Source organism: Vipera ursinii (genome assembly GCF_947247035.1).
Source record: "Vipera ursinii genome assembly, chromosome: 4".
NCBI lineage: Eukaryota > Metazoa > Chordata > Lepidosauria > Squamata > Viperidae > Vipera > Vipera ursinii.
The window spans coordinates 2,544,471-2,556,816 of record NC_139514.1 but is presented as its reverse complement, the minus strand read 5'-3'; the positions used below and the strand labels follow the sequence as shown (position 1 = coordinate 2,556,816).

The window sequence follows — 12,346 nt, the reverse complement described above, 5'->3', positions numbered from 1 at the left end:
GAAAGAAAGAAAGAAAGAAAAGAAAGAAAAGAAAGAAAGAAAGAAAGAAAGAAAGAAAAAGAAAGAAAGAAAGAAAGAAAGAAAGAAAGAAAGAAAGAAAGAAAGAAAGAAAGAAAGAAAGAAAGAAAGAAAGAAAGAAAGAAAGAAAGAAGAAAAAAAGTTTTGGAGGGTATAACTGGCATATAAATGGAAGAAGAAGAAAGAAAGAAAGAAAGAAAGAAAGAAAGAAAGAAAGAAAGAAAGAAAGAAAGAAAGAAAGAAAGAAAGAAAGAAAGAGAAAGAAAGAAACCTTGAAGGTGAACCAATTTAAAGCAGAGAAAATAAATATTGAAGGAAATCATCGTTAATGGTAGTTAAGTTAAAACATAATGCTAAACAAACGGTTACTTAACCAAATTATGTAGTACATACGTAGATTCAAGACCGAATGTAAAAAAAAAAAATACATATGCTGAAAGTAAAGGCAACAGTCTGCATAATTAAAAGTTTTGTTTCCATCTTATGCCACCACCACCACCCATTTCTCCTTTTAAAAGGGATTCTTAAAAATGGACTTTTACAACTCTGCCTGCCTCCAGCTGAGTCCGAGGGGCTGCCCAATGGCCTCATTTATCCCCTTCCTCGCTTTTACGGAGAAGTTACACGTAGTAGCGTACACGCCTCTGTTTTGGAAACGGACTTCACCTGCGGTGCCCCTTCTGAAAATATTGCCAGAAATGCAATAAGCAGAGACTGCACTGCCAGCCAGTTTCACCGTACTTTCGGCCTTCTCCAAGGAACCGCAACCATGGTTGTGGCGAAAGGTCTGGAACCCATGCCTCTTTCAAAAAAGGCATCTCGCCAGCCCATGCCGAAAAGCGGTCCCTCGGCGCTACAAAAGAACGGAAGCAAACAACGCAGCAGAAAGCACGACCGAAGACCCCCGGCTTTGAATTTTGCTTTTTCCCAAAAGCAAACTTTGAATTTTGCTTTTCCCAAAAGCAAACGTTGGGACTGAAAAGGCAGTGCAGTCTCTCTCTCTCTCTCTCTCCCCCTAAGGATTTGCCCTTCTGTTTTAACGCTCTACCAACGGCCTGCGGCGTTGCGTCTTTCTACCCTGCCCGTCCCTTGCCACAGACCCCTCCCCCCCCGCCCCTTCCGTCCATTTGACAGGTGCCAGGTTTTTAAAAATTTAAAACGAAACAAAAAAACAAAAACACAAGACCTTAACAAAAGTTGTCCCCGACTTTCCCAGAACTACGTTTGAAACCCCCTTTCTCCTTCTAACGTAATGCAGACACCGACTTTTCTTTCTTGTGCTTGTGAAGCTAAACAGATTCATCTTCACGAGACGGGCAGCGCGATGAGGGTCCGTGCTGGGGGTTAGTGGGGAGAAGAAGGCAAGGCAATCGTCAACGTGGCTGCTGTTGAGGTGGGGGGGGCCCCTGGGAGGAAGGAAGGAAGGAAGGAAGGAAGGAAGGAAGGAAGAAGGGAGGGAGGGAGGGAGGAGAAGCCAGTGATGGTTTGAGGAAGGAGGAAGAAAAAAACAAACAAACAAACAAACCCCCCCAAGACACCATTAGCAGGAGCATCCTCCTTCGCTGACCGGCTGCTCTTGAGGCTTTTCCAGTTTGATGTCGATCACTGGGGAGGAGACGTTAAGGGAAACGAAAAGACAAAACGGCGGTTTCCGGTTTCACGGATAAGGTCCTGGGCATACCGGAAGAGCCTGCGATAGGGAATTCGTAGGTCAGGGCTGGACTGTCGGTGATCTCTCTGAGCTGGGTGGCTTTCCTGCAGACGTTTCATGACCCAACTAGGGAACATCATCAGTGCTAGGAGGGAGGAGGAGGAGGAGGACTGTGGGGTCCTTGGTCCTCTCTGAGCTGGGTGGTTTCCTTGCAGACATTTCATGACCCAACTAGGGAACATCATCAGTACTAGAAGGGGATGGGGTTTGTGGAAGAGGAGGAGGAAGACTATGAGGTCCGGGGTGCTCTCTGAGCTGGGTGGTTTCCTTGCAGACATTTCATGACCCAACTAGGGAACATCAGCAGGGCTAGAAAAGAATGGAGTTTGTGCAGAGGAGGAAGAGGAGGAGGAGAACTATGGGGTCCTTGGTGCTCCCTGAGCTGTGTAGTTTTCTTGCAGACATTTCATGACCCAACTAGGGAACCTCATCAGTGCTAGAAGGGAGGAGGAGGAGGACTGCGGGGTCCTTGGTGCTCTTTGAACTTCGTTGTTTTCTTGCGGATGTTCCGTGACCCAACTAGGTAACAGCATCAGTGCCAGAAGGGAGTGAGGTTTGCAGAGAAGAGGAGGAGGAGGAGAGGGAGAAGGAGAAGAATGGGGTCCCTGGTGCTCTCTGAACTGAACTTGGTTGCTTTCCTGCAGGCCTTTCCTTCCCCGACATCAATGCAAGCAACCAACATCCAGATAAGCGCAGATTAACACCAACACTAGACCAATAACCGAGCTGTAAACAACATCTCAGTCAAGGAACCAGCAACTCAGACACACGACAGCTCGAGAAACCACCGAGAATACTCCCACCAACACTGCAGGACAAAGCACTGGAAGAGAAAAGGGAGGGCAAACCTCACTCCCCTTCCAGCTGATGACGTTCCCTAGTTGGGTCACGAAACGTCTGCAGGGAAAGCACCCAGCTCAGAGGGCCCCAAGGACCCCACAGTCCTCCTCCTCCTCCAACTCTCCGCAAACCCTCCTGCCTTCTAGCACTGATGACGTTTCCTAGTTGGGTCGTGAAATGTCTGCAAAAAAAAACAAAAACAACAACCCACAACTCCACCATGCTCAGAGAGCAAAGACCCACACAGTCCTCTTCTTCCTCCTCTTCCTCACCCCTCTTCCTCTCCGCAAACCCCCCTCCCTTCTAGCCCTGATGATGTCACCCAGTCAGGTCACGAAACGTCTGCAAGACAAGAACCCAGCTCAGAAAAACACCCAGGACCCCACAGTTGTCCTCCTCCTCCCTGCAAATCCCCCTCCCTTCCAGCTCTGGTGTCGTTAGCTAATCGGGTCACAAAATGTCTGCCAGGAAACCACCCAGATCGGAGAGCACCAGGGACCCCACAGTGATCTAGTCCAGGGGTAGGCAACCTCAGCTCTTTTATGACTCGTGGACTTCAACTCCCAGAATTCCTGAGCCAGCCATGCTGAGGGAAAAGGGAGCGGTTTCCAAGCTGAGCCATGCGGGCTCAGGAATTCTGGGAGTTGAAGTCCACAAGTCATGAAGGGGCCATAGTTCCCCCATGCTGGCTGAGGAATTCTGGGAATTGAAGTCCACAAGTCATGAAGGGGCCATAGTTCCCCCATGCTGGCTGAGGAATTCTGGGAATTGAAGTCCACAAGTCATGAAGGGGCCAAAGTTCCCCCATTTATTTTATTTTAATTCCATTTATATCCCGCCCTTCTCCAAAGACTCAGGGCAGCTTACAATTTAAGCACAAACCAATGTGCTTAGCAAACCCCATGCTGGCTGAGGAATTCTGGGAGTTGAAGTCCGCAAGTCATGAAGGGGCCATAGTTCCCTCATGCTGACTGAGGAATTCTGGGAGTTGAAGTCCGCAAGTCATGAAGGGGCCATAGTTCCCTCATGCTGACTGAGGAATTCTGGGAGTTGAAGTCCACGAGTCATAAAAGAGCCGAGGTTGCCTACCCCTGATCTAGTCCTTATGACGAGGCTGCTGGGCGAAAGCGCGTTCACAAACGAAGGGCTTGGAGAAAGAGGGAACAGCCAACAGCCCCACGTGAAAGGGGCACGGCCAGTCTAGTCTGCCTGCCCTTCAGGAGAAGAGTTCGAGAGAGGAGACCCCACTTATTTGTAGCCCTGCCCCCCCCCCTGGTTAGGGTTAGTGGCCCAAAGTGACCCCTCAAATCTGTCTCGGCGTTCACTCCCCTTCAGACGACTCGCTGCGGCGTTTCTAAGCTTCTGCTCAGCTGGAACAACACGGGCGGCAAATAAATAAAGTGATAAATAAATAAATAAGCCTACTCGGTGCCGGAAAGAGAGGGCTTGCTTCAGATCCCGTCGGTCAAAGGGGTCCAGAAATAAGAGCTTTCTCTGCTTTGGAATACGCTGGGGGGGGCCCACACACACCTCCTTTCCTCGCGGGAGACCCTGAAAACCCACCGGTTGGCCCCCCCTCTGCCTGCTGCACTGATCACACACACACACACACACACACACACACACACACACACACACACACACACACACACACACACACAGAGCCCTGGAAGCCTCCAGACCTCCAGACCAGATTGCTTCCATCTCCCCAGCGTGGACCAAAGGATACTGTCTTCTCTGCTTTTGTCCTGCGTGCTCTCCATGCCGGGCAAAGCAGCAGCCACACGTCGGAAAAGCTGAAGGAGAAAATCAAGAAAGAAAGAAGTGTGTGTGTGTGTGTGGGGGGGGGGAAATAAAAAAATCAAGAGGGATCGATAAGAAGAGCACCACGACGATCTATTGCGTTTTAAGGCTCCACGTTTTTATAGAAGAGGGAGCAGCTGCAAAACGTCTGCGGCCAATTAAAAAGGCATTCGTTTCAATGGAAGGCCTAGGGGCCACAGGGGTCTTCAACCTGTGGACTTCAACTCCCAGAATTCCTCAGCCAGCGTGCCTGACTGGCTGAGGAATTCTGGGGGTTGAAGTCCACAAGTCATCAGAGGGCCGAGTTTGAAGACCCCCGCCCTCTGGCCTCATTCCTTTCGTGAGTATTTCAAAGTTACAGCAGCATTGGGGGGGGGGGGGAAGGTGGCTTTACAAACAAGTCCTTGAACTTATGATGGTTGCGGCATCTCCACAGTCACACTCAAGCAACCGGCATGTGTTTACAATTTTTTTAAAATTATTTTAATTCCATTTATATCCCACCCTTCTCTGAAGACCCAGGGCGGCTTACAAGCTTAGCAGTAGCCTTCATTCTATGTATATGCCTGCTTGTTAGGGCTTTCACACACACCCCAAGCAGCATTATTACAAAGTCAGCTTAATTGCCCCCAACAATCTGGGTCCTCATTTTACCTACCTGGGAAGGATGGAAGGCTGAGTCAACCTTGAGCCTGGTGGGACTCGAACCTGCACTAATTGCAGGCAGCTGGTGTTACTTAAGGAGGCCTTAGCCCACTGCTCCACCAAGGCTGGTTGCAGCATCCCAGGGTCATGTGTGATTTCCCCCTTTGGGACCTGCCCACCCGACTTCCGTCAAGCCAAGTCAATGGGGGGGGAGCAGGATTCGCTTAAGGACTGCCTGACTCAGTTAGCAACTGCAGTGATTTGCTTTGCAACGGCGGCAAAAAAAAATCGTCAAATGGGGAGCGGCTGACTCCACACACCGCCTGGTTTAGCAACAGAAATTCTGCTCCACAAACTGTGGTTACAATTTAAGGGCTTACCTGCACCGCGGAAAAAATATACAACAGACAAGTTATGAAAAGTGGAAGTTATGGGTAGATGACCCAGGAAACACCAGGGCTCATTTACGGAACAACAGACTAGTTCGTTATTCTAGTGATAAAATCAAGGGTCTTCAAAAACGCGTGCCTGGCTGAGGAATTCTGGGAGTTGAAGTCCTGGAACTAAGGAGAAACTTCCCGACAGTGAGAACAATTATCCAGTGGAACTCCTTGCCTCCAGAAGCTGTTTATGCTCCAACACTCCAGGTTTTTAAGAAGAGGCTGGACAGCCATTTGTCCAAAACGGTATAGGGTTTCCTGCCTGAGCAGGGGGTTGGACTAGATGACCTCCAAGGTCCCTTTATTATTATTAGTATTACTATTAGATCTGATTCAACTCCGTGCAGGCGTGGCTGGCTGAGGAATTCTGGGAGCTGAAGTCCACAGGTCTTGAAAGGGGCCACGTTTGGAGAGCCCCGCCGTTTAAGACGTTAAGGATCCGCAGCTCCTTATTACTCACTTGTTTTACATTGTATCCTGCCTTTGCACTAGTTTCGATGAACATCACATTCAGCTCTTTGGCTTTCCGTTCCCCTTCCTCGATAGATACTTGCCTGGAAAAAGAAAAGAAGAAAAAAAGAAAAGAAAAGAAAAGAAAAGAAAAGAAAAGAAAAGAAAAGAAAAGAAAAGAAAAGAAAAGAAAAGAAAAGAAAAGAAAAGAAAAAAATAAAATAAAATAATAAAATAAAATAAAATAAAATAAAAATAAAATAAAATAAAATAATAAAATAAAATAATAAAATAAAATCATAGTAAGAGAAGTGCAGTCTTGGCATCCTCTTAAGAATTGCTCTCCATTTTTTAATTTTTTTTATTAAATTTATTATTTAAAACATGGGACACGGTACAAACGGACTGACATACCTTCTTGTCTACAAATATTCATATATGTATATACACACATAAAATACACTTAAGATACATATCGATTATATATAATAATACAATACTTAGAGCAATCAACCAATCTATAAATTCTAAGAGAGACCTTCCTTTTGTTCCCGCCAAAAATAAAACTTATTCCAAATTTTGTAGTAACCTGATTGATCTTTATTTTTAATTTCCAAAGTTAATTTATCCATTTCTGCGCATTCCCAAATTTTCCTTATTGCCTCGTTTTCTACTGGTGAATTGCTCTCCTTTTATGTGCCAGCAAGAAAAATGCAGTTTCAGAACGGTTACCGTTGCTACATCTTAGATCGTGTGTGTGTGTGTGTGTGTGTGTGTGTTCAAACGTGGCCCTTTGATGACTTGTGTACTTCAACTCCCAGAATTCCTCAGCCAGAGTGCCTGGCTGAGGAATTCTGGGAGCTGAAGTCCACAAGTCATCAAAGGGCCAGGTTTGAAGACCCCTGTTTTAGATGCTCGAAGGAACAAACCTCCCATTGAATTAGTAGGGCTTATGGCTCTTATGCTTTTACTGGCCCGGTAATTTACAAAGCGAAGTCCAAGGGATAATTTGTGAGGAGGGGGAAAGGAGAAGAGAAGGGCCTGAAAATGCTGTTTAAATGGTGAGGAATAAAAATTAAGCACTTAACAGGAAAGATTGAATACGGGCATCCCAACACTAACTGTATGCACAGGTGTTTTTTTAAAAAAACCAAAACCCTGAGCAATCTCTAAATAAAATAAACAAAGCCCTACTACTGTCACATCTACTGTCACATCGACACATTCTTTGGGTCATACTTTAGTACCACTTTGCAAGGCCTTGGTAAGGCCACCCTGCATCCAGTTTTGGTCGCCATGATGTAAAAAAGACCTTGAGACTCTGGAAAGAGTGCAGAGAAGAGCAACAAAGATGATTAAGGGACTGGAGGCTAAAACATCTAGTCTAATGAAGAGAAGGACGAGGGGGGGACAGGATAGCAGCGTTCCAGTATCTCAGGGGCTGCCCTAAAGAAGAGGGAGTCAAGCTCTTCTCCAAAGCCCCTGAAGGCAGGACAAGAAGCAACGGAGGGAAACTAGTCAAGGAGAGAAGCAACCTGGAAATAAGGAGAAACATCCTGACAGTTGGAACAATTGACCAGTGGAACAACCCGCCTCCAGAAGTGGTGAATGTTCTAACACTGGAAGTTTTTAAGAAGAGACTGGACATCCACCTGTCTCAGATGATATACGTTCTCCTGCTTGAGCGGGGGGCTGGTCTAGAAGACCTCCAAGGTCCCTTCCAGCTTTATTCTATTAATATTCTGAAGAGTTTTGGATACCTAATGTTCCAGTATCTCAGGGGCTGCCCCAAAGAAGAGGCAGTCAAGCTATTCTCCAAAGCGCCTGAAGGTAGGACAAGAAGCAACGGATGGAAACTAGTCAAGGAGAGAAGCAACCTAGAACTAAGGAGAAACTTCCAGACAGTTAGAACAACTAACCAGTGGAACAACCTGCCTCCAGAAGTGGTGAATGCTCCAATGCGGGAGGTTTTTAAGAAGAGACTGGACAGCCATTTGTCTGAAATCCTGCCTGAGCAGGGGGTTGGACTAGATGACCTCCAAGGTCTCTTCCAACTTCTCCTTCTCCTTCTTATATTGTTATTGTTATACATGAGGACCCAGATTGTTGGGGGCAATAAGCTGACTTTGTAATAATGCCACTTGGGCCCCCCCGAAAGCCCTAATAATAAGCAGGCATATACATAGAATGAAGGCTATTGCTAAGCACATTGATTTGTGCTTAGAGTGTAAACCGCCCTGAGTCTTCGGAGAAGGGCGGGATATAAATGGGATTAAAATAAAATAAATAAAATTTCGTGGACACAGGAGAGGCAGAGTGAAGCAGAGAGCTGGTGGGGCATTGGCTTTTCAAGGCTAACATGGGAGAAGAGAATGCATCTGATCTGATCGCTCCAGCAGGCCACCCGTGGCCAAGTTCTAAGTTTTGTGCAGAGAAAGTCAGCAGGAAAGATAACAGATAGTCCTCAACTTATGAGCAGTCGCTTAATGACTGAAGTTACGTCGAACTTCCCCAGGGGTACCTAAGACCTGGTTCTAGAGTTCTGATGGCTGCACTGCCCCATTACACTTGTGGCCACATATCTCTGCATTTGGGGCAACTGGCCTGCTATCTATCTATCTATCTATCTATCTATCTATCTATCTATCTATCTATCTATCTATCTATCTATCTTATCTATCTATCTAATTTTTCTATTTTTCTATCATTTAACTTTCATCTACTATCTATCTATCTAATCTGTTTTTCTATCATTTAACTTTCTTCTACCATCTATCATCCATTCTTCCTTCCTTCCTTCCATCATCTATCTATATCTATCTATCTATCTAATCTATCCAATCATCTCTTTCTATTTTTCTATCATTTAACTTTCATCTATCATCTATCTTTCACCTTTCATCTATCTAATCTTTCTATCTATTCCTCTTTTGTCTATATCTATCCATAATTTTCCATCTCTTTCTCCCTCTTCTATCTCTATTTTTATCCATAATTATTCAACTCTCTTATCTATCATCTCTTGATCTTTCTCTTTGCTGTCTATATTTATCCATAACCATCTCTCCATCCATCCCTCTCTATCTGACATAATTTCTCTCTCTCTCTCTCTACCTCCCTAATTTATTTGTCCCCATCTCACAGTTCAAGGTGACTCTGAGCGGTTGCTTTACCTTCATCCGCAGCGTGAGTTCACGTCCCGCCTTAGCCACGAAAGCCAACTGGGTGACTTTGGGCCGGTCCCTGACTCTCTGGCCAACCTACCTCACAGCACTGCTGTAGATTAAGGCGCGTTGGCTACGTTCGCCACCTTGAGATTTATTGGTAAAAGCAATAGAGGTGGGGGAAATTGGTAAGTAAGGTAGCTTTTCAGGGGAAGCGAGTAAGATGTGGAGGAGCGGAAGACTGCTTTTGAACGTGACGGACTTTCAGCTACTCGGCTGTGTCCTCACAGACTGCTCTGCTGCCCGCTGGCCATCTCGTGCCCCGTATGCTTTTTCAATAAAATATATTCAACCCCGTCTCTCTCTCTCTCTCTCTCTCTCTCTCTCTCTCTCTCTCCTCTCTCTCTCTCCTCTCTCTCTCTCTCTCTCTCTCTCTCTCTCTCTCTCTCTCTCTCTCTCTCCTTACCTCTTATCTGCTAGATCTGTTTTGTTTCCTACAAGCATGATGATGACATCGCTCCCCCGTTCCGTTCTGACGTCATCGATCCATTTTGTGGTTTGCTGGAATGAGTTTACATCTGCAAAGGGAAAAGACGCAAGATAAAACCTACGGCGTACGGTTGGCAAAACACGTTACCCGCAAAGCAACCCTGAAGTCCTCGGTGGTCGTTTGAGATTCGCCAGGATTTCGGCTGACCAGAGACCGCGGGGGCAGATAAAGCACACTCAGCTACACGAGGCCACGAACCAAGGAAATGTGTTGTATTTCCTACTCCCTAATTAACAAGAAAACAAGCTGCTACGGAAAAAAACGCCAGCTTCCAAGGTCACCTTCATTTACCGGGACATCCCTGGACACCAGATACTAATTTTTGTTATTCTGATCCTCTGCGGCACGGGTGTCAAACTCCATCGCGTCACGTGACGTATTGTGACTTTTTTTTTTTGGCCTTTGTGGAGCCGGGGTGGGCGTGGCGCATCCGGCCTGCGGGCCGCCAGTTTGACACCCCTGCTCTACAAGGGGGGGGGGAAGCAACAATGAATTTGACGGATGGCTAATGTGCCATCAAACCGTGGTTGACTCTTAGCAACCACACAGGTAACATTTCTCCATGAAAACTCGCCCTTAACTTTCTCTTTTGGATCTTCTAGTGATGTTCCCATCATCGCTGCATCTGAGTTCACCCTTCTTACTACTGGTCCTCTTCTCCTTCCGCGCTTCCTGGCCTCCTTCAGAGAGCCAGGCCTTTGCCTCTGTCCAAAGTGGGATTATTTGAGCTGGGCTGTTTGTGCCTCGAGTGCGAAATCTGGATTGATCTGTTTGATGAGCCATTGGTTTGTTTCCTTGGTCTTAATGGTCTTCTCAGGACTCTTCTCCAAGCCCGAAGTCCGAGGTGTTAGTCCTCTTCTTTTACTGCTTCTTCAAAGTCCAACTTCGGCCTCCGCAGAGTGTCACAGAGAACATCTGGGCTTGGGGCTCTTCTGACCCATCCTGGCATCTGAATATCTTCTCCATGGCTGCAATGCTGACTGTTAAGTTTGCAGGACATTTTTTCTTTGACTGCTTGTTCCTTTACTGTTTATGGTTGGTGCTAAAGGCAGAAGCAGTCCACCACTTTTTATATCTCCGTGAATAGAATAGAATAGAATAGAATAGAATAGAATAGAATAGAATAGAATAGAATAGAATAGAATAGAATAGAATAGAAAAGAATAGATAAAATAGAATAGAAAATATGGAAATGGAACGGAAAAGAAAAGAAAAGAAAAGAAAAGAAAAAAAGAAAAGAAAAGAAAAGAAAAGAAAAGAAAAGAAAAGAAGAAAAGAAAATATGGAATGGAATAGAATGGAATGGAATGGAAAAGAAAATATGGAATGGAATGGAATAGAATAGAATAGGAGCTGGAAGGGACCTTGGAGGTCTTCTAGTCTGGCCCCTTGCTCAAGCAGGAGAACCTTCAGCATCTCAGACAAGTGACTGTCCAGTCTCTTCTTAAAAACCTCCAATGATGGAGCGCCCATGATTTCTGGTGGCAAGCGGTTCCACTGGTTAATTGTCACTGTCAGGAAGTTTCTCCTTAATTCCAGGTTGCTTCTCTCCTTGATTAGTTTCCAACCATTGTTCCTCGTCCTTCCCTCTGGTGCTTTAGAGAATAATGTGGCCCCCTTTTCTTTGGGGTAGCCCCTCAAATATTGGAAGACCGCTATCATGTCTCCCCTATTTCTTCTTTTCTTTAGAACGGCCAAACCCAAGTCCCGCGGCCGTTCTTCGTATGTTTTGGTCTCCAGGCCTTGGATCACCTTAGTTGCTCTTCTCTGAATTTTTTCCAAACTCTCAATATCTTTTTTTGTGATATGGTGACCAAAATTGGCTGAAGTATTCCAGGTGTGGTCTTACTAGGGCTTTATCAAGTGGCTTTATAAAATTATCAATTCTTTTGTACCTTCCATCTGTCTGTCTTTACCTATTTTATCTGGCCATCCACTCGCTCTCAGTGACTCTGGGCAGCGTACAAATATTAGCTCGATCTTATTTTTATTTCATTTTGCTTCCCATTTTTCCCACCGCGCTCCTGGACTTTTATTACTAGAGCTGGTAGATCTTTCGCAACTATCGGCTATTAAGGTAGTGTCACCAGCGTAATAACATCCCCAACATGGTTTCAGTGTTCCAAATGCGCTCATCGGTCTAAAAATATCACCTACACACAGTAGGTCTATTACAAAATTCCCCAAAGGTGTCGCAAGCAACTTGTTAAGAGCCAGCAAAGGTGTTTGATTCAATGAGTATGTGTTGTGATTCCGTGCCAGGCAGTGGAGCCAGCAGCTGAGTCTGGGGAATCAGAGGAGGAGGAGGAGGAGGAGGGGCCTGGAGAGCCATCAGAGGAGGAGGAAGGCTCTGAGGAGCTCCAGGACTTACAATCTGATGCAGAGGCTGGCCCCTCCACACGTGCTCAGGCTGAGACCCAGCTGTGCTGGGAAGCTGAGTCAGACTCTGAGGACTCACAGCTGGAAGACATCGTAGATGCTCGCAAACGCCGACAGGCCACAAGAGCAGGACAGAGGGAGGCAATGGGGCGGCTCCAAGGGCAGAGGAGACAGGCCACAAGAGCAGGACAGAGGGAGGCAATGGGGTGGCTCCAAGGGCAGAGGAGAAGGCCTTGAGAAGCCAAGCCTGGGGACTGCATAATAAAAAGGGAAGGTGTGGGCAGTGCTGGTTGCTGAAGGCATCCCTTTGCGAAGGACTCAAGTTTCATGGGATCGTGTTCTGTTC

The 12,346-nt window shown here is 46.2% G+C and overlaps 1 protein-coding gene across 2 annotated transcripts in view; it reads right to left on the bottom strand.

Annotated features, from left to right (window-relative positions):
* Positions 1-237: 237 nt before the first annotated feature.
* The window catches only part of RAB6A (RAB6A, member RAS oncogene family), a 65,426-nt gene continuing 53,317 nt past the window's right edge, over positions 238-12,346 (bottom strand). For both annotated transcript variants that reach the window (XM_083362192.1, XM_083362191.1), the window contains 4 exons: positions 9,538-9,649; positions 5,918-6,011; positions 4,299-4,365; positions 238-1,623 (listed from right to left, as the gene is read on the bottom strand). In XM_083362192.1, coding sequence (XP_083218318.1) covers positions 1,559-1,623; positions 4,299-4,365; positions 5,918-6,011; positions 9,538-9,649 — 338 coding nt within the window. In that variant the 3' untranslated portion in view covers positions 238-1,558. The remainder of the gene's footprint in view (positions 1,624-4,298; positions 4,366-5,917; positions 6,012-9,537; positions 9,650-12,346) is intronic.